Genomic DNA, 21,626 nt, shown 5'->3' on the forward strand with positions numbered 1-21,626 from the left:
TTGCTCAATTTGTTTTGGGGTGATAACCTGGCGTTGGATCTTGGCCCATTTTAATGCCTGAGCAATTTAGTGCAATCATTTTCGAAAAGCGATAAGAACAGCCTCAGTAAAACTGGTGGGTGTATTTAAAAAAGGCGGTTACATATTGTGTGTTGTAAAAGAATATTATTAGCTGATGCATTTAAAAAAAACCAAACTTGTTTAAATTGAATTTGTTCTCAGGGTATTTCTATAGATAAGGTAGCATTTATTGCCCATCCCAATTTACTCATTGTTTTAAAAGCCAATATGATACAGTATGAAATATAAATATTAGACAAGAAAGATCCCGTTTCACAGCAGGACTGTGACTTTTATGCCGATACCATGTTCTGCCAGCTTTTTAAGAGTCAGGATTTATATTCACTTGCAAAGCCAGGAACTAGTTAGAATGAGTCATTAGTTTTCTGCAGGGGAGTTCGTGTCTCACAAATCTGGGTTTTTTGAGGAGATAACCAAGAAATGATGAAGGCAGACTGGTAGATATGGTTTTCATGTAGTTTACTGGTAGTAATGCTTTTTGATAAAGTCCTGCATGTAGGTTGATATGTTAGATTAAGAAACGAGGGATCTGAAGTGTTGGCAAAATTGATTCAGCATTGATGGTGATAAGAGGATTGTGTTACTGGGGTGGAGGCAGGTTCTGACTATAAATCAGTAAAGCAAGGATATGTACTGGGACCTTTTGTAATATTTATAAATAATTGGCATTTTGGAGATATGATAAGCAAGTTTGCAACCATTTTGGGGGTACAGTGGAATTGAGGGCTTTGTAGAATAGGTGGTATTTGTAGGTCATAGAGGGAGACGGGTCTAATGTAGGGAAATAGGATTTGCGTAGATAATATCATGGTCACCTTAAGTAGAATGATTTATGAATTGTCAACAATTTTGCAAATTCTCTTGCTTTCTCCGGATCTGAGAACAGTCTGTTTTCCTGCCCCAGGATAACTATTTTAAGCACCGCTGGATATTTTAACATAAATTGTATAGCCTTTTTTCCATAGGATCGATTTTGCTGCGTTAAACTCCTTCCTCTTTTTTAGGAGCTCAAAACTTATGTCTGGGTAGAAAAAAATTTTTTGTATTCCAGTGGTTTCTTGTCTTCTCTAATTTTATCCATTGCCTTCTCCAATATACTTTCTCTTGACGTGTATCTCAGAAATTTTACTAAAACGGATCTTGGTTTTTGTTGTGACTGTGGTTTCAGGGCGAATGTTCTATGTGCCCTTTCTATTTCCATTCCTTCCTGCATTTCTGGCATTTCCAGGACCTTTGGAATCCATTCTTTTATAAATTCTTCCATATTTTTGCCTTCTTCATCTTCCTTAAGGCCCACTATCTTTATATTGTTTCGCCTACTATAGTTTTCCATTATATCCATCTTCTGAGCTAACAACTCTTGTGTTTCTTTAACTTTTTTGTCACTTTCTTTTAATTTTCTTTTTAAGTCATTCACTTCCATTTCTACCGCCATTACACGTTCTTCCACATTTTCTAGTCCTTTCCCTACATCTGTTATGACCAGCTCTATTCTACTCACTTTTTCTTCTGTATTTTTCATTTTTCTTTTCATTTCACTAAATTCTAGTGTCAACCATTCTTTTAATGCTTTCATTTGTTATTGAAAAAAATTTTATCTATGTAATGTCCATTCATTTTACCTCCTATTCCTCTTTGCAGAGCTTGGTGTTCTTCTTCTTCTTCTGTGTCTGCTCTTGGGTTTGTGTCTTCTATTTCTCTTCCTTGTATCTGTGTCTCTTTTGACTTTCTTGTTGAGCTGCTTGTCTCAGTTTGTTGGGTATTTTTTTTTCATGATTTCTTGATGTTGGTTCTCTTCTTCTGGGCTGGGTATCTGTTGTGTCTCTTGCTTCCTTTTTTCTTTCTCACTCCTCCCTTTCCCGTTGCTTTCTTCATCTTCCAGCTGGGAGCCCTGCTGTCGGACATCTCTCAGCTGTTCGTGCTGTAGAGTTTCACTCCACAGCTGATCCCCCCCTCCCGCCGGTGTTCTCCTTGTCTTGCGCATCGCGCATGCGCAGTTGTGCACCTCTGTTTGGCTCAGTGAGCCATTTTTGAAGTCCCGCGGTTGGTGGGTCGTGACCCTGCGGGGTCTTCACTAACCTCTGGGAGCGGGCTCCTCTTTCCACGGCAGATCCCTGCTTTTTCGTGCAGGTAAGGCCTTCACCTTTCTCTTCCGGCGTCTTTCCTTTGTTTTTGGTTTTTCTTTCTTAGGTGCCATTTTCTCCACACCTTTATTTTTTATTTGTTGTGATTTGTGTGTCTGGGGCTTTGCTTTTTCTTCACTTTTTTTCTTCTTTTCTGGAGAGGGCTGGTATTCTCCTACTGGCCACTACTCCATCACGTGACTCCTCCCTACTATATTTTTAAAGGCAAAAATTTGCAAGGTTTCAGGGTAGTCATGGGGGAAGATAATTATTCTTTCAAAAGATCCCGCACACTCACAATGGCCTAATTACCAGTGAAAGCATAGAAATACTGAAGAAATTCAGCAGGTCTCACATCGTCAATAGAAGGTAAATATGCATCTTTACCTCATATGGGTGCTGCGAGACCTGCTGAGTTCCTCCAGCATTTCTGTGTTTTTACTATGATCACAGCGTCTGCAGACTTTCCAGTTTCATTCCAATCATGTGATACCAAAGGCTTAAGGAAATGACATGGTTCATTATTATAGTTCACAATAAGAATTTGCAATGGAATAGAAAACTATAGGGAGTTGAAAATTTAATTACAGGTCTCCACTTTATAGATTACTGAAAGAAAGGTAACCTAGGGTAAAAAAAATTGTTTTTAATCTGTAACTAACATGGGAAAATGAGACCAGATTCATCCCACTAAAGAGTAATTGGAATTAAATTCACACATTTATCCAACATTTACTTTTGGGTGTTGTATGACAAACTGATGAACAATCATTTTCATAACACAATTTTGCAACTTATGCTGAATGACTGAAGAACCAAAAATACCTCAATTTTTTTTGAGCGAGACGATTCACCACTTTGAAGCTGAGAATATGCAGAAGCAAATCAATGTGCTAACAGACCTTTGTAAAGTTACAAAAAAAAAACCAATAATGGATAACTGGGAATGTTACAAAGGTCTCCAACTGATTTTGATGATCTCCATTTATAAATCCAGAAACAAAAACAAGTCATATGCACATAACTGAAGTCTGCAGTTAATTATTTATTAATAAGTAGACAGAATGGAGGTCCATCGCCTTCTCAAGATCGTGTTCTATGGCGAGCTCTCCACTGGCCACCGTGACAGAGGTGCACCAAAGAAGAGGTACAAGGACTGCCTAAAGAAATCTCTTGGTGCCTGCCCTATTGACCGCCGCCAGTGGGCTGATCTCGCCTCAAACCGTGCATCTTGGCGCCTCACAGTTCGGCGGGCAGCAACCTCCTTTGAAGAAGACCACAGAGCCCACCTCACTGACAAAAGACAGAGGAGGAAAAACCCAGCAAACCCCAACCCACCAATTTTCCCTTGCAATCGCTGCAACCGTGTCTGCCTGTCCCGCATCGGACTTGTCAGCCACAAACGAGCCTGCAGCTGACGTGGACATTACCCCTCCATAAATCTTCGTCCGCGAAGCCAAGCCTAAGAATAAGTAGGCAACTAATTTTACCATAATTTAGATTTAGATGTATAGGTAACAGGCCATTTTGGCTCACATGCCCATGCCACTCAATTACATCCAATTGACCTACAACCCCAGAATGTTTCGAACAGTGAGAGGAAACAGGAGACCAGGGAAAAACCCACACAGACACAGGTCGAACATACAAACTCCTTGCAGACAGCACGGGATTTTAACCCCTGTCCCAATTGCTAGCGCTGTAAGAGCATTGTGTTAAACGCTATGCTAGCCGTGCCATCTCATGGTCCTGATGTAGTGCCGTGCCCTACCCTTCCACAGATGCTCTTTGACTTGATGAGTTCCTCCAGCAGCTACAGCCTCTTGTGTTTCATTTGCTTATTTTGGTGTTTTTTTTTAAAAAGGCTGAGTTGTTCTGTGGTTGCCCTTCCTGTGATCATCAATATTGTGGTTAAGTATATCACACAATTTTTATAATGATATCAAAAATTGCTGCATTTCACATATGGAATTGCTTTACTGATTTAAACAGGAGGAAATGAAAATTAAATACTTGCTTGCAGAATGTTTCCAAGCTTTAGTCACTAGGTCATTAAACATATTTTTTTTTCTAAATGGCGCCTGGATATCTTGGTGATTAGCACATTGATTTTACAGCAATCTGTAAGGAGTTTGTACATTCTCCCAGTATCTGTCTGGGTGCTCAGGTTTCCTCTCGCCCATCAAAACATACCAGGGTTGTCGGTATAATTGGGCAGCATGGGCTTGTGGGCCAAAAGGGCCTATTACCATGATGTAGGTCTAAATTAAATTTGGAGATGCAAAGCAACCTAGATGCAGTTTCAATCTAGCAAACAAAACATTTGCTATATGAACTATTTCTACAAGTTACGGAATTAAAAGCTGGAGAGTGTAAATTAAGGTACTTGATAGAAGAGAGCAGAGAGAAGTAATGAGTATTCTTAATACCATGTCATTGTTAAGTCATTGAATCTCTGACCACAGATAATAATAGCTTTTAAAGAGTAGGAGGATAAATAATTGAAAAAGGAAAGAACAAATAAAAGGTAATAATTGAATAGCATTTTCAGAAAACAAGGGCATGTATAATATGCTCTTTGTTCACATTCTATTTTGCAAATCATTTAAAAAGATTAAGTAGTTTACATGCCTTAAATTGAGTGATCAAAGTTGAAAAACATCAAAGAAAATATGGTCAAAGGTAACCTGACAGAAACCTTACATTTAAAGCTTTTTTTTAAACCCTGAATTTTTCAAGTACTGGAATAATATGTTCCCTGTAAAAGTATCATGTGATTTGGATAACTTCTGTGATTTTTATTTTGCGACATGTCAGCCCTTGACTAAACTTGTAGAAATCATCTGTCTCTGTGAAATAATCAATTTCTACAATTTGCTGGTTAACTTTGGGGGGAAAAAAATACCTTGGGATAATTTGGGTGAAATATAAAGTAGTTTTTGGAAAATTGTAACTTGAAAGCAGTTAAAGTATGAAGTCTATTATCTTGTAATCCAGCAATTGTTCTAATCAGTCTCCTGGCAAACATGATTCACCTCTGTTGAGGCATGAAGGGATCAGAGGTCAATTCATCTGAAATAACAAGAACACATTTTGCTTGGAAAATGGAGGCAGTGGTTTTAATTTTAAATTATACACAGTAATATTCTAAATCTATTAACCATTATTCAGTGTGTTCAACTGGTAAAAGTAAATCCAAGTTCCCAAAACGTTTCTTTTTAACTACCTCAGCACGTTACACAGTCGCTTGCGAATTGATCAGTCTCAACTAAAGGAAGATATGGAGGTCATCAAGAGGGAGAACTCCCAGTTGTTACGGGAACATAATCATGCACAACAGACCTGTGAAGAACTGAAGAGACTCCATGAGGAGGATCAGAAGGAGATCTCTGACCTACACAGTCAGCAGCAACAAGTGAGTGTTGAGAACATGTTGTCAATTTCTCTATCAAAAAGCTGAATTTAAAGAGTGTATCTTTTTCTGGATTGTATGATTCATGGTTTTTCATACTCTCTTCCATGCTATGACAGTGAATAGAAACAATGGGCATCGTGTTGCTACAAGAGGTGGGGTTTGTCACTCATCTGTTTGCAGACAATAGGGGACAGTCAAGGATTAAGGATAAGTTTCTTTGAACTGCCACAAAGCAGTGGGACAGGAATGGCAAGCAACAATGCCCACAAACCACTGAAGTTCAGAAGATTCTGAGCTCCCATTGCCTTGGTAAGGAACAGGTTTTACCAAGAGCACCATTCCACAACTAATGAGTAGCTCCACCAGTCCAGTGACTTTCCAATGAGAAGCATGAGTAAATCAAAATCAAAATTTATTGACACGAGCATGTCACAAAATTTGTTGTTTTTTTTGGCAGCAACCACCGTACAAAATAAGTGGTGCAAGAAAAAAGTTAAAGTAAGCCAGTATCTATGGTTCATTGATCATTCAGGAATCTCTTGGCAGAGGGAGGAAAGCTGTCCTTGTGCTACTGAGTGCTTGTCTCCAGGCTCCTATACCTTTTTCCCCAATGGTTGCAGAGTGAAGAGGGCAAATACTACTAGTGATGTCAATAGCTGTTGGATAATGAGTCGAATGATCAGTACACGTGTTGCAGTTTTCCTATTATATTCACAAGAGTAGGAAATGGTGGATTTCTCATCTGAACAAATAATAGGAAAACTAATAATATTGTTCCTCTGGCTGTATATGACCAGCTTTACTTCCTTAATCTGTACACCATTGTGCTGTTTGTGTGAATTTGCTTACACTGTTTGCTGTAGGTAAATAGCTTGTACTAATGGGGGTCCAGCCACTTCAACTTCCTGTCCACCTTTGCTCTAGCAGCAAACTACATTTGGGCTGAAGTAAAATACAGGAATATTCCATCTCTCCTTCCTCCTTTCATTCTTTATCCTAGCAAGTGGAGAACTCCAAAAATGACAATACCCAAACAACCCCTTCCTCCTGGTGACTTTTGTAAGATCATGTGGCAAAGCTTCATTCTCAAGATTTTCGACATTGAGAATATGGAGAATTCTTGATGTTACCCAACATTTTGTCAGCAGTTTTCAAGTCATCTGCATGGTTCTAGCCCAAAATGATGAGTATCTTTTTAAGTGGTGCAGGCATTACCAAGGTTCTATCTAGCATTGTGTGTGTGAGTGTGTGTGTGTGTGTGTGTCGCAATTTCAGCACCACCCCACCCCCCCCCCCCACCACCCAAAACCGCAGGACACCTCAGATCAATAAAATTGTCTTGGGCCATTTCTTTCTTTCTTTGGCTTAGCTTCGCGGACGTGGATTTATGGAGGGGTATGTCCACGTCTGCTGCAGGCTCGTTGGTGACTGACAAGTCCGACGTGGGACAGGCAGGCACGGTTGCAGCAGTTGCAAGGGAAAATTGGTGGGTTGGGGTTGGGTGTTGGGTTTTTCCTCCTTTGTCTTTTGTCAGTGAGGTGGGCTCTGCGGTCTTCTTCAAAGGAGGTTGCTGCCCGCCGAACTGTGAGGCGCCAAGATGCACAGTTGGAGGTGATATCAGCCCACTGGCGGTGGTCAATGGGACAGGCACCAAGAGATTTCTTTAAGCAGTCCTTGTACCTCTTCTTTGGTGCACCTCTGTCTCGGTGGCCAGTGGAGAGCTCGCCATATAACACGATCTTGGGAAGGCGATGGTCCTCCATTCTGGAGACGTGACCCACCCAGCGCAGTTGAGTCTTCAGCAGCATGGATTTGATGCTTGCGGACTCTGGCAGCTCGAGTACTTCGATGTTGGTGATGAAGTCATTCCAATGAATGTTGAGGATGGAGCGGAGACAGCGCTGATGGAAGCGTCTCGGAGCCGTAGGTGATGCCGGTAGAGGACCCATGATTTGGAGCTGAACAGGAGCGTGGGTATGACAACGGCTCTGTACACGCTGATCTTTGTGTGTTTCTTCAGGTGGTTGTTTTTCCAGACTCTTTTGTGTAGTCTTCCAAAGGTGCTATTTGCCTTGGCGAGTCTGTTGTCTATTTCTTTGTCGATCCTTGCATAAGATGAAATGGTGCAGCTGAGGTAGGTAAACTGGTTGACCGTTTTGAGTTCAGTGTGCCCGATGGAGATGTGGGGGGGCTGGTGGTCATGGTGGGGAGCTGGCTGATCAGCCTGAAGAAAACTGAGGTCCTCCATCAGCCAGCTCCCCACCATGACCACCAGCCCCCCCACATCTCCATCGGGCACACAGAACTCAAAACTTGGGCCATTTAAAGAAAAAATACCCCTCTACATGAGGTGAGGCCACACTAGAGAATTTTGTGTGCCTTTTTGATCACCTTGCTACAAAAAAAAGGATATTTTGAAGATAAAAAGGGTACAGAAGTTGCTGCTAGGATTGGGGAAATAGAATTATTATAAGAGACTGAAAACTCTCGGTCTGTTTTCTATAAAATATGGGAGGTTGACATGGATCTTCTTGAGGTCCTTAAAAGTACAAGCAAAATAGATGAATGGTGGCAATCTGTTTCCTAGATTTGGAAATCTTAGACAAAAGGGTGTAACTATAGGACAAGGACAGGATTTAGAAAGGATATGAAGGAATAGTCACTCAGAGGGTCGTGGGCATATGGAACAAGCTGCCAGACCAAGTAGTAAAGACAGGTAGGATTGCTTCCTTTTAAGAAAAATTTGGACAGGTCCATGAATGGCAGGGAATTGGAGGCGTTTGGGCTTAATGTGGGCAAGTAGGACTAAAGCAGGAGGACCCATTGTTTGGCAAGGACAAGCTGAGCTTGTGGCCCTGTTTTTGTGTTTTAAGACTATAGCCATTTTTACACAGAGATTCCACAATGCTGCCATAAAGAAGACCTGTCATTAAACCTACTTTGCTTTTTTTTACACTGAACCAAACATCACCAGTATCATTTTCCCCTGGTATGTCATTTTCCAAAGCATGCCGGAATTCCGGAAGTAAAAGAAGCGTGACATGTAACACAGCAGTGTTGGCGTCTAATGTGGCACATAACATACTCATCCTTTCCTGTCCTGGTCCTGGCCTGCCAACTCGCCCTTTTTACACAGTCATCGATTTGGCACTGTGATTATCTCCACTGCTGTCTTAAAGGCGGGACTACAATGGACCCCCCACCCCCTATTCCACATTCATACCTTTGACACAGAACAGAGTGGCACAATAAAGGCACAATATTCCCACTTTGAACAGGCTGTGTAAAAGGGCTTATGACTACAAAACAAGGGCATCCTATCGGTAATATTCATACCTTTGCTAATCTTGCTGTACATGAGAATGGAATAGCCGTGTGTTCAAATTGAACGGAACTCTATACACTAGTTCACAGAGTACCCATGTGCATAACCATCTAATTCCTTCCTGTTTTGTTAAATCTCAAACCAAGTGCATTTTTCAAGAACGAAATGTTTTGATCAACATATGTAGCACCATTTAAAAGCCTTTACTTTTATAATTGTGTAATCTGATAAATTTGAAATTCAGTGGTGTTATATATCTGCCAGACACTGCCAAGTTGAGCCACTTCAGAACTTTAATAGAATCAAGTTCTTTGTGAAGGGAGTTAAATAATTGAACACATCGGAGATTTTTGTGTCAGGATGAACAATGGAAGAAAGAATAGATTTGCTCTTTAAGCTGTAAGGGAAGATCTAAGCAAAATCAATAATGCATTAATTATAAATCATTCTCTTGTATGCTCTGATTGCCAAATTGTAATAATCCTTTAAAAATTTTTAGATTTTTGGTTATTCTTTTGTGATATTCTTCCAAAAGGTGCAAATGTATTAAAATCTTCAACCTTTACACAATATTCTGTTTTATCTTTTAAATGTAACATTTAGTTTAATCTGTGGGAAACTTACTTTCTCTGTGGATTTTCTCTTTACCCAGTTCTATTTCACTTCCTCAAGAATCGGGTGCATCATAAGCTGACAGTAGTTTTTCAGCTAATTTACTAGGAGATTTGAGATAATTAACCATAACAATGTGTCTTCTTCCTTTTTTTCTCTGCGAAAACTGTTGATAGAATTAAGTTGAGGGAGGAAGAATCTCAAAGGGAGATGATGCTTCTAATCTCTGCAGGTATAGAGTTGGAGCATTGGGGGGAGGAGGGTGAAAGGATCTTTATGAAGGATAGAAGACTGGCATCATAGTGTATCTGGATAAAGTTATCTTCACTTGTTAACTTTCCACTTGTGAAAAGGTACATTTACCTTTTCAATTTTTTTTTAGTGAGAGCATACTCCTGAATTTGAGGCTGATTGCGTAATATAAAAATGAAATGCGTGTAACTCAGTACCGTCTGCATTTTCGGTCTAAGTGAAAAAAGAGGGCGGGATGGTTAGTGTACAATTAGTGCCCAGTTAGTGCAATGCTGTTAACACACCAGTGACCCGGGTTCAAATTTGCCACTATGTAAGGAGTTTGTACATCTCCCCCTGTCTGCATGGGTTTCCTCCGGGTGCTCTGGTTTCCTCCCACCCTCCAAAGTGTACGGGGGTTGTAGGTATTTGGGTGGTACGGGCTCATGCGCCGGAAGGGCCTCTTACCATGCTGAGTGTCTAAAATTAAATTTATTTTAGGCATTTTATGTGGCTGAATAAAGAATAAAGTCTGTGGTCAACATGCATCTCATAGAACAAGACAAGGATTGGTAATGTAGTATTGTACAGAATGGTGCCAGGTGGCCAGTTGGGAAAGTAGGTGTTCCCACCAAAGGAGGACTGAGAAGATGCAGGAGGACATTCAGTGATGAAGTGAAAGAACAACAAAGTTGGTGAAGTGTCAAGGGGTGGATGGTGGAATGGAGCGAGGATGGGCCAATGAGCCTAGATACCTGTACCTGAGCCTGTGTGTGTCTGCTTGGGTGCATACATCCCGAGTAGTGTCAGCACAGTTGGCCATCTATGTGCGAGTTTTATCGACCCTTTAATATGTCTGTGATCTCTATTAATCATGATTTTCTTGCTACTGATTCGAGACCTCACTCTCTAAAGTCCTGTTAAGTGGTGTGCTATGCTAGCCCACATTAAAAGAAACCAGACATATATATGAAGGTGAAAGGCTTTGTTAATTCTGAGCAATATGACTCTCCTCCCCCCCCCCCCCCCCCCGCCCCATTTAAAATCAAGTTCTTACAGGCAAGGGTATTTTTTGCTCAAGCCCAAAAAGTCAGTTATGTGTCTTTATTTTTGGTATTTAAAGGACACTATTTGACCAGCTGAGTTTCTCCAGCATTTGCATTTTTACGTCAACCACGGTGAATGCAGTCTTTCATGTTTTACCTCAAAAGGTGCACTTCCTCAAATATAAGCACACTCTAAGAATATATATTTTTGGGAAGTGCACATTCTGATAAAGATGTTCTTGGGATGCTTCAAGTATGAAAAAATTCTCTTTCTTCTGTGCTTTACTTTTGTTGGAATGATCTTTGAAAACAGTTGAGTGATTGAAATCTATTTTCCATCCATTTTTGCCCTAAAGTGAAAAAGTAAAAGGGGTAAAACTGCTGTTAGTAAGATTAACCGCTAGTGATTGTTGGTGTTTTCATCCCTGATGTGATTCATCAGCTTTGTTTGTTTTCCTGAGGCATTGTAATAGATGACTTCTCCCTTTCGGCTTGAGATACTTAAAGGGCAAAGGAATGATTGAATAAAGCCAGCTTATTCAGGTTCACAGCTTCCATTCATGTCGGACAATGCTGCTTGTTTGATGAATGCTTTTTAAGTTCAGATTAGAAACAGCAAGCCGTTGCAAGTTGAATGAAGTGAACATTTTGGAACTATATATAAACATTTAGCTGACACATCTCCAAGGGGGAGATTTTATAGAAAAGTTCATGGTTTGCAAAGAAAGAACTGAAGCAGCAATGCAAAGGTTCTTGGAAATGTTCAGTCCACGCTTCATTTGATGCAAGAAAAGAGTTTAGTATGTAAAACCAACCCCTGTGCATTTAAATAAGCACAAATGTGAGTGGAGCTGACTGTAGGAAAACAGTTCTTGAATCCCAAGTTAAAACTAAACATGAAGAACAAAAATCAACGTTTGCACAGAGTAAACCACTTAACGTCAAGCGAGTCAAAGGTCACTGTGAACTGCACAAGCAAAGTTTTGTCCTTGATGCTTTTTTTTTGCTATTTGGAAAGTTTCTAAAGTTAGAAGACAACTTGCATTTTTAATGCTCATTTTGTAATTTGAATTGTGGCAAATTTTTGTAATGCTTGAAGCTAAACTTGCCTTTGACAAGTGTGAACGTATTGTGAACCATGCATAATGGACTATCATTGATTAGTTTCAATGGGTTATTTTGATAATGTTGCTTGCTGTTCCAAAACCATGCAGAGCATTTTTTTTGCACCGTTTTATCACATTTTGACTTTTTTCTTAGAATCATTTAAATTTGGTACTTTTTAAACTTGCGATTAATTTTCTGTAGCATCATGTTTTGTTTGTTACAAATGGCCATTCGTCACCCTGTTCTGGAAGGCTTTCTACCAAAACATTCTACCTTAACACTGTTTGAAGAAGAAGATCTTACAGCCCACTGGACTTGTTAATTCAACAATTGCTGATAAGCAGCCTTTCTAATTTGTGTCAGAGCTGCCCAGTTCTGATGAGGTCAATCTCTAATGTTAACTTAGATTTTCTCTCCACAGATGCTGCCTTGACTTGCTAGATAGTTCCAGCATTTTCATTTTTAAAACCAAAAAGTTTCCTTGACTGCCAGTAGATTGTTTTCATCCAAATTCAGGTATCACATTATCATTGAAAGGGACAAATCATCCCCTGTCATTTCTGCCATATCTTCTTTTTATTACAGTGACTCCCAAGCATATTAGAGGTACTCCTAAGGCCACTGTGCCCAAATGTCATCATTTAAAATCTGAAAGAGTTGTTTTCCTTCTTTCAGTTCCCTTTAAGATGAGCAAGTGTAAATTCCAGTTACAAATTCGATAACTTACAAATAGATTTAATCTCATAAGAAGTGTTCACGATTTCTTTTAACTGAACCCTTCTTTATGATCAGATATATTTAAAACCTGTTCAACTTTTGTAATTCATGAATGACGTTAATGTAAAGAAACATTTGGAAGCCAACTTGCAGGCAGTCACAAAATGCACATTGCCTTATCAGCCAGATTTCCTGTTTTAAGTGTAAACAATTTACTTTTCAACTCTTAGAGACTGACATTGTGCCTATAATTTACAACGCTGTGATCGCAGTAGAATTGTCCTAACAGACTGCCAAATGTATGGTTTATCTGCTAGCTTTTTGCCTTTTTTGTTCTTTTGGCGCTTGGTGTAAATTGATCTTACGTGCTTTTAATATTTAACAGTAGGTCATTTGTAAAATTCAAGTAAATGCTGTTTGCTAAAAAATGAATCAACCATCTTTTATGAAAATTCAAAATGGATTCAAAGTATTTTTGCACAAGTTTTAAAAAAATGTACTAATGTAGTCAATCCATTGAAGCCATGTGTACAGTCACAGCGATGGTGACTGATGGTTCTGAATGCCACTTAATGGAGCAAAGCTGGTTCGCACATTTCTGGCAGTGAATGTTATAAAAATACAAAGTGTCAGTGGTTTTCAAATTAGTTAAGTGAAATATAAGTCTGCAGATGCTATGATTGTAGTAAAAACACAAACGCTGGAGGAACTCCACAAGGGTCACTGAATCCAGACACAGCGAGACCTGCTGAGTTCTTCCAGCTTTTCGGTGTTTTCAAATTGGTTCGTTTTTTAGATGCATCTAACCCTAAGAGCACCATTTCCAGCATTAAACCCTTCTTGAAAACTATGGCATGTAGAAGCCTTAAGAACTTGAATGTGTTCCATTCATGTGTCTCTCTTGCGATTATTCTGGAATTCAGAAAAAATAAAATAGTATGTTTTGATTGCTGTTGGGAGGCTCTAACCTTTTTGGGCATTCAGGCTATGAATGTACTCTTCAATTAATGTTGAAATGAAGTATAAAGAGCAAGTTTTTCAAGTATCCTTGGTACGTGGCAGTCTTTACAAGAGACTTTCAAAGTTAGGAGACAGATGCCAAGGGCCAGAGTGAGCTATGTATTTTCAGAAAAATAAAAAAATTCTAATATTATTCAGTAACCCTAATAATGATGGGACTTTATTGTAGCTGTCTACACAAGATAATTATGTGTAACATTCAACCAGATGTAGTGCATATTAATTCCAAGCAAAATTTATGACAAGGTTTGCACTTGTTGAGATTTATAAAACAGTGGCTCATCATTTATTTTCTTTCATTTGTGACATGTGACCAGAAAAAGACCAAAACTACCTCAAATATTCCTCAAGCAAAAATAAGAAACACAAATGATCTTTTTCATGGTTTTATTAAGCTTTGGTGGTGAAAGTAGTTTGGATGTGAGGTGTACCCAGTGATTGGACATCTGGTCAATACAGTCACATCTTTAAAAAGCTCCATTGCAACTAATGCAAGAACTTCACTTATGATTAAAAATGGAGAGGAGTGTCTGTAAATGATGGGAGGGGTTCTTCTTCCTGAAGAGATTCCCTGGGCTTTTTTTGTGGGATTGCCTGTTTACATCACCATCAGAGCAAGGACATTGTATATTTTTTAAGGGTGAAGGATCACTGTATTACTTAAACTGAAAAGGTTTTAGTGTTAAACAATATTTGTTTGAAAAATCAATATTTGTAGAACGTTAAAATTTATTAGTCGTAATGTTAATGGGGTAAACAGGAAGGTGAAGAAGGGGTGGGTCTTGGCACACCTAAAAAAAAAATTAAAGGTAGATTTAGCCTTTCTACAAGAAATGCATCTTAACAAATTGGAACAAGTTAAATTAAAAAGAGGATGGGTGGAACAAGTAATATCATCTTCATTTGGCTCAAAAGCAAGATGAGTAGTGATTTTAATTAATAAAAATATACCAATAATAATCAAAGAGACTGACCAAGCTGGAAGATTTGTCATATCATAATGTAAAATTTACATAGTCATGGATGTTTATGAATATCTACGCAGAAAATTATGATGATGAAGCCTTAATGGAAGATATTTTTTTTTAAATCAGAGGAAAGACAAAATATATTGATTGGAGGAGACTTTAATTTCTGTCTTGATCCAGTACTGGATAAATCAGCTAGAACAGTGACAAGGGCAAAAGCTGCAAAAAATAGCACTACCTGTTTTATGAAGGATTTAAATTTGATTGATATATGTTGGCAGCTTATCCCCATAGAAAGAGACTACTTATTCTACTCAAGGGTACATGATTCATTTAGAAGAATTGATTTGTTCTTATTGCCTGCCCAGTTAAAAAGTAGAATTGGTAAAAGCGGAATATTTGGCAAGACTTCTCTGATCATTCACCATTAACTTTAACTCTTGCAATAATGGAAAAACAAGAACATCTCAATGCCACACTGTTGAGAAGGAAGGACTTTTGTGAGTTTATTAAGAGACAGGACTATTTTGTGAAACCAATCTTTTGTCTACTGACAATAACTTTTTAACATGGGATACGCTTAAAGCTTATCTAAGAGTACAAATTATTTCCTTTACTAAAAAATCTTGAGAGAGCATGTTACAGAACTAGATGGCCTTGAGCAATAGATCACAAAATTAGAAAAAGAATGCCAGAGAACAGGATCACAAGAAAAATATAGATTGGTAGAGAATAAAAAATTGAAATAGAACACATTACAAACATAGAATTGAAAAAAAAATTATGAATTTGGGGAAAGGGTGCACAAAGTCATATCCTAACAGTTCTAGGCAGAGGAGTCTTTGGAATGATAAATGCAATAAAAGCAGAGACTGATATAACACAATCAAAAAATAAATAATGCTTTTAGACAATATTATACTAAATCATATAAAACAGAACAATTAAGAGATGAACATGAAATTGACAAATTTTTAACTAATGTTGAACTTCCAAAATTGGAAGTTAGAGAACAAATTGATTTAGACAGCTCCTTCACAAGAGAAGAAATTGAGAAAGCCTTGGGTACTTTACAAGCTATCGAATCTCTGGGGGAGGATGGGTTTCCTCCTAAGTTCTACAAATAATATAAAGGCTTATTGATATCTCTTATGATGGTGGTGGAAACCCAGACCCTCCCAGAATCTTTTTCAACTGCGATAATTACAGTTATACTGAAGAAAGGTAGCGGCCCATTAAAAACTTCATGACCCATATTACTCCTAAATGCAGATTATAAAATATTGGCAAAGGCATTAGCTAATAGATTTGGACAATATTTACCAAAATTGATACATACTGATCAAGTAGGATTTGTCAAAGGAAGACATTCTTCAAATAGTCTAAGTAGACTTCTTAACATCATACATATGGGAAAATCAAAGTTGTATCCAAGCATAACCATCAGAGGTCTTTGGAATGATAAATGCAATAAAAGCAGAGACTGATATAACACAATCAAAAAATAAATAATGCTTTTAGACAATATTATACTAAATCATATAAAACAGAACAATTAAGAGATGAACATGAAATTGACAAATTTTTAACTAATGTTGAACTTCCAAAATTGGAAGTTAGAGAACAAATTGATTTAGACAGCTCCTTCACAAGAGAAGAAATTGAGAAAGCCTTGGGTACTTTACAAGCTATCGAATCTCTGGGGGAGGATGGGTTTCCTCCTAAGTTCTACAAATAATATAAAGGCTTATTGATATCTCTTATGATGGTGGTGGAAACCCAGACCCTCCCAGAATCTTTTTCAACTGCGATAATTACAGTTATACTGAAGAAAGGTAGCGGCCCATTAAAAACTTCATGACCCATATTACTCCTAAATGCAGATTATAAAATATTGGCAAAGGCATTAGCTAATAGATTTGGACAATATTTACCAAAATTGATACATACTGATCAAATAGGATTTGTCAAAGGAAGACATTCTTCAAATAGTCTAAGTAGACTTCTTAACATCATACATATGGGAAAATCAAAGTTGTATCCAAGCATAACCATCAGAGGTCTTTGGAATGATAAATGCAATAAAAGCAGAGACTGATATAACACAATCAAAAAATAAATAATGCTTTTAGACAATATTATACTAAATCATATAAAACAGAACAATTAAGAGATGCAGAAAAAGTATTTGATCGATTAGAATGGTCTTAAAATATTGGAAACATTTGGTATTGGCATAAAATTTCTAAACTGGATGAGAACTCTTCATCATAAACCACAAGCCAAAATTATAACCAAAAGTCAGATATCAGCAGTTTTCCTCTTGAGTTGGTCAAATAGACAGGGGTATCCTCTGTCTCCAGCACTTTTTATCCTAGCTATTGAATCACAGGCATAGATAGTAAGGAGAGATCCAGACATTAAGGGGCTCAAAGTTAGACAGGAAGAGCATAAAATTAGTTTATTTGCTGATGATGTGCTATTATTTATGTCTGAATCCTTGATAAAATTACGAACAACATTAGTAAAATATGGAACATTATCAGGTATAAAATAAATATGGACAAGAGTGAGATAATGCTATTGAAATTTTTTTTATTATGGAAGATATCGAAAAGGTAGTAGATGTAAATGGAAGATAGATGGAATCAAATATTTAGGAATAATGACAGATAATAACTTACAGAATTTATATAAATTTAATTTCACTCCTCTTAGAAAAAAATCAAGAAATGGAATAGCTTTAATAGGAAGGGTAAATTGTAGAAAGATGAATATTTTTTCCGAGGCTTCGATATTTATTTCAGTCATTACCCATTCCAATACCAACAAAGTATTTTCAAGAATAAAATAAAAGTGCAAGAAAAGTGTAAGTCCTCTCTGGCAGGATAAAACTGAAATAAATTAAGAATTACAGGGGTGACCTTCACAGGCAATCCAGAGCTTTATCTTTTGGTCAATTTTATTGAAATAAGTAATAAACTGACAAAATTCCAAATTTCATTTGTTTAAATAGCCTTAGCAGTGGCTAAAAAATACATTGCAATTACTTGGAAATCTGACTCCCCTCTACATATAGCACGATGGACTGCTGAGATGAGTAGTTGTACACCTATGGAAAAAAATTACATACAACTTGCAGAATATATATGACATATTTATTAAGATATGTCAGCCATATTTGAATTCTATAGGGACCCAATTGTAATTTTAGATATAATAATAAAAAGGATAATAATGCTGCTAAAGTATGAATGCAGGTGACTTCCCCATATAGAATTCTTGATGATCAAGATAAGCCCTGATGGTGTGCGGATTTATACTGTGGAAGGGAGGGGTGGGGGAAGGGGTTGTTTTGGTTTTTTTGTTAAGAAAAAATGGTTTATATATATTTAATATTGGAGAGTTTTTCTATGTATATTTATGGAAAAAAATATAAAATAAAATATTTTTAAAAATGATGTTAAAAGAAGTGTTAAGCTTGACTTGGTAGCGATGATATATAGGCTCTTCTATTAACTTGCTTTCTGATGTCTCCTGCTTTTTTGTTTCCAATACAGTGCTTGGAAGTGGTTATGCCACTGATTTGAATGTAGCACCATCTAATGTCAATTGAGCAAAGTGCAGGTTGTTCAGTGATTTTTGGAGTCAGATGTCATTTCTCTGCAAATTGATTTTGTTCTTTAATGCAATGTATTTTAATCCAGAGACATGCTATCAGCTCAAGGATAACTTAGATTCAGTGGCAATTGCAGTTATGAAGCTGAATAATTTGCCCTCAAACCTTTCTGTGGAATCAATATCATTCAAACAGATAAGCTGTTTTTTTTAAGTTTTCTTCCGTGCAAAATTAGTTACTGGATTTGCTGTACTTAATAGTCTGCATTTCAGAAACATTTTTATGCTGGTAAAACATTTTTGTTCCTGACATTCTGAAAGACACCCTAATAATGCAAATCTTTCACTCATTGTTTTTAAAATGACTTCAAGCAAACATTGCACAAACGTTTTTATTGTTTCTATTGTAAGCTTGTTAGCTAGGTTGATACCTCATTGGTCGCAGTAAATAAATAAAATGAAGTTTATTTAAAATGAAGAATCTTAAAAGCATGTTGTAACTGCTTGAAGCTGGTTTTTGCTAGTAGGCTTTGTGTGAAAAAGCTAAGCCTTATTTGCAAAAGCTTGCTTTGAAGGTGGAATAAAACTTTGTAAGTGTAAGACATCCTATAAATAGAAGAGAACAATAGAAAGATTAGTGCTGTTATCTCAACACCCCAACTACCTCTAGAGAATTTCACTCCAGCTTTTTGTGTGACTTGAATTGAGTCATTCATTGTAGAGCACAGAAATGGGCCCTTCAGCCCACTGTGTCCATGCTGACTCTTATAACCCATGTACAGTAATCCCATTTGCTTTCAGGTCATCTGGTTCTGGGGTTTATGCAATCAGTGACAATGCCATCAACAAATATGAATTAAAACAGTGGCCACATTGGACACACGAGAGATGGCACATACTGGAATCTGAGGCAGAAAAAATAAAATGTATTGGGCAACTCAGCGGATTGAGCAGCTTCTGGCATTCAATATAAGTAACTAACCATGATTACTGCACAAAAGTTTCCTTTTGGCTTCAAGTGAAGTTATTATCATCCAGTTGCACAAGTGCAGCCCCAACAAAACAGCGTTCTCCAGTCCTTGGTGCAAAATCTGCAAGTATACAATCAATCACAAAACATATACGGGCAAAATACACATGCAGGGCAAGTATTTTATCTATACAAATAAATAAATATTGTTCAGTAAATATGAGAGTCTCAGATGGTCAATGTTAGCAGTTCTTTGGTCGTTTGGCATTCTCGCTGCTTGTGGGAAGAAGCTGTTCCTTAGCCTGATGGTGGGCTGGCTCTGATATTGCTATATGTCTTACCCAATGAGTGCAGCTGAAAGATGCAGGGTGGAAGAGGTCCTCAATAATTTTGTGCACCTCTTTAGACAACAATCGCAATAAATCACATCAATGGGGGGGGGAGGGAGACCCCCGTGATCCTCTCTGCCACTCCTTATGATCCAGTGGATTGACCTCTGATCCATTTCTCTGCAGCAACTGTGCCATGCTGTGATGCAGGACACTTTCGATAGAAGTTCTATAGAAGGTTTGAAAGTGATGGTTCAGTTATTTTTGTGACTCCAGTTCTTGGTGAGGCCATCAATGCTAAGAGCTAAAACTACATGAAAGGCCCTTTCAGAGGTGTTCATTTAAAATAAAGGTGCAGGATGTGGGTTATTTCTCAAACGGTGGAGGAAATTGTCTTGGGGATGGCAGATATCCCATTATCAGGTAATTTAAAGCCATATTATTGTAACATCAATTGCAGAGAACACAGCTGTATTTTGTTTTTATATTTCAGTGCTTTTCAGCTGTGAAATACATTCAATGAACAGGATTAATTCTGTATCAAAGAGAAGATAGGGATTGTTTTGAAGCTATTGAATGAATGGTTACCTGTTTGAGAGAAGTTAGCATACAAGAATAAAGTCAGTCGGATTTCCCTCTATTATCTGGAGTATAACAAAGAGAGATAATTTAAACCAAAGAACCTGGAGAGGAATTACCAGGCTGGATTCTGGGTGGCTGTTTCACCCGATTGAAGAATCTTGGGGTAAAGAGCTGGCCATTTATAATTGATATGAGGGTTGTGATTCTTTGAATTTGTCTGTCTTCAAGGGATTATGGCTTCTCAGTCATTAACTGTGATAGTCTTTATTTTTACTTATTGGGAAATGAAAGACAAGGGAATCAATCAAAAGCAGTAATGGATCAATCTTCAAATTTTATTTCCAATTTGGCAATACTCTGCTGTTCAATGATGTAAAGTAGATAATGCCCAGAATTTCATGAGGGGATGCCAGCAGGTTCCTAGTTCACTGCTGCCACTAATAGCAATTACCTCTTGAGTTTTACTTCATCACAGCCGGTCTCTACTTCTGCTTTGGTTGAGATCGGACAACTGATTAACCAATGTTTAGGACCTTCCCAATCGCTATAGATCAGAGTTGCAGTTTTTTCAGTCGTTTACTGTGGCCAGAAGGAATATTTTAAATTAAAAGTTAACGTGTGGACATTGGGTTAGATTTCAACAGTATCGTTAAAAAGAATGTATTCTGCTTTTTTTATATATTTACAAAATATGGAAACTTGTTGAAATGCAGCAAAGCGGGAGTAGAATACAAATTGCAAAGTGCTGTAAAGCCATTTTGGACTGTAATAAATATTCACCACTTAAATTAATTCAAGCTTTTATTCTCATGATTTGGACCAGTCAATGGATTTAATTTTCTTTTATTTATTTTTTGCAGGTTATGAGGGAAAATGGCTCATCTGAGATTTTAAATAAACTATATGACACTGCCATGGATAAATTAGAAGGCTTAAAGAAAGATTATGATGCACTGAGAAAACGGCACAATGAGAAGGTTGCCAACCATAACACTGACCTCAGCCGTTTGGAGCGGGTAGAAGAGGAGAATCGGCGTTTTCAGAAGCAGAATGAGATGCTCATGAAGCAAACAGATGCTGCAGTTGTGGAGAAAACATCTATTCAACAGCAATATTTATCAACACTAAAAAGGTGAACGATTACCCTGGCGCACAGTTGAGAATCTAGAATGCAAAATAAATTGTCATGAAGTTTCACTGAAACTTTTTTTTGAGTCAATCCTGTTGACTCATCTCTACTTATTCCATTTGTGTGCATTGGGTCTGTATCATGGCTACTGAAATGTCCGCTTCTAAAATGTGATTGTTTTGTTCCCCATGACTTCCTTTGGAAATGCATTCCAGATGTCAACCATACCCTGTGTGTGTTGGTGGGGGGTGGGGGGGGTTCACGTGATGGAGTAGTGGCCGGTAGGGTAAAACCAGCCCTCTCCAGAAAAAAAGTTAAGAAAAGACAAAGTTCAATAAATACAAAATAAAAGA

At 37.8% G+C, this 21,626-nt stretch overlaps 1 protein-coding gene across 5 annotated transcripts in view; it reads left to right on the top strand.

Moving 5' to 3' along the window:
- dlg5a (discs, large homolog 5a (Drosophila)) overlaps positions 1-21,626 on the top strand; it is a 159,136-nt gene that overhangs the window by 56,096 nt on the left and 81,414 nt on the right. For all 5 annotated transcript variants that reach the window (XM_069885456.1, XM_069885460.1, XM_069885457.1 and 2 more), the window contains exons 6-7: positions 5,436-5,619; positions 21,005-21,276. In XM_069885456.1, coding sequence (XP_069741557.1) covers positions 5,436-5,619; positions 21,005-21,276 — 456 coding nt within the window. The remainder of the gene's footprint in view (positions 1-5,435; positions 5,620-21,004; positions 21,277-21,626) is intronic.

Source organism: Narcine bancroftii, chromosome 6, assembly GCF_036971445.1.
Source record: "Narcine bancroftii isolate sNarBan1 chromosome 6, sNarBan1.hap1, whole genome shotgun sequence".
NCBI classification, from domain to species: Eukaryota; Metazoa; Chordata; class Chondrichthyes; order Torpediniformes; family Narcinidae; genus Narcine; species Narcine bancroftii.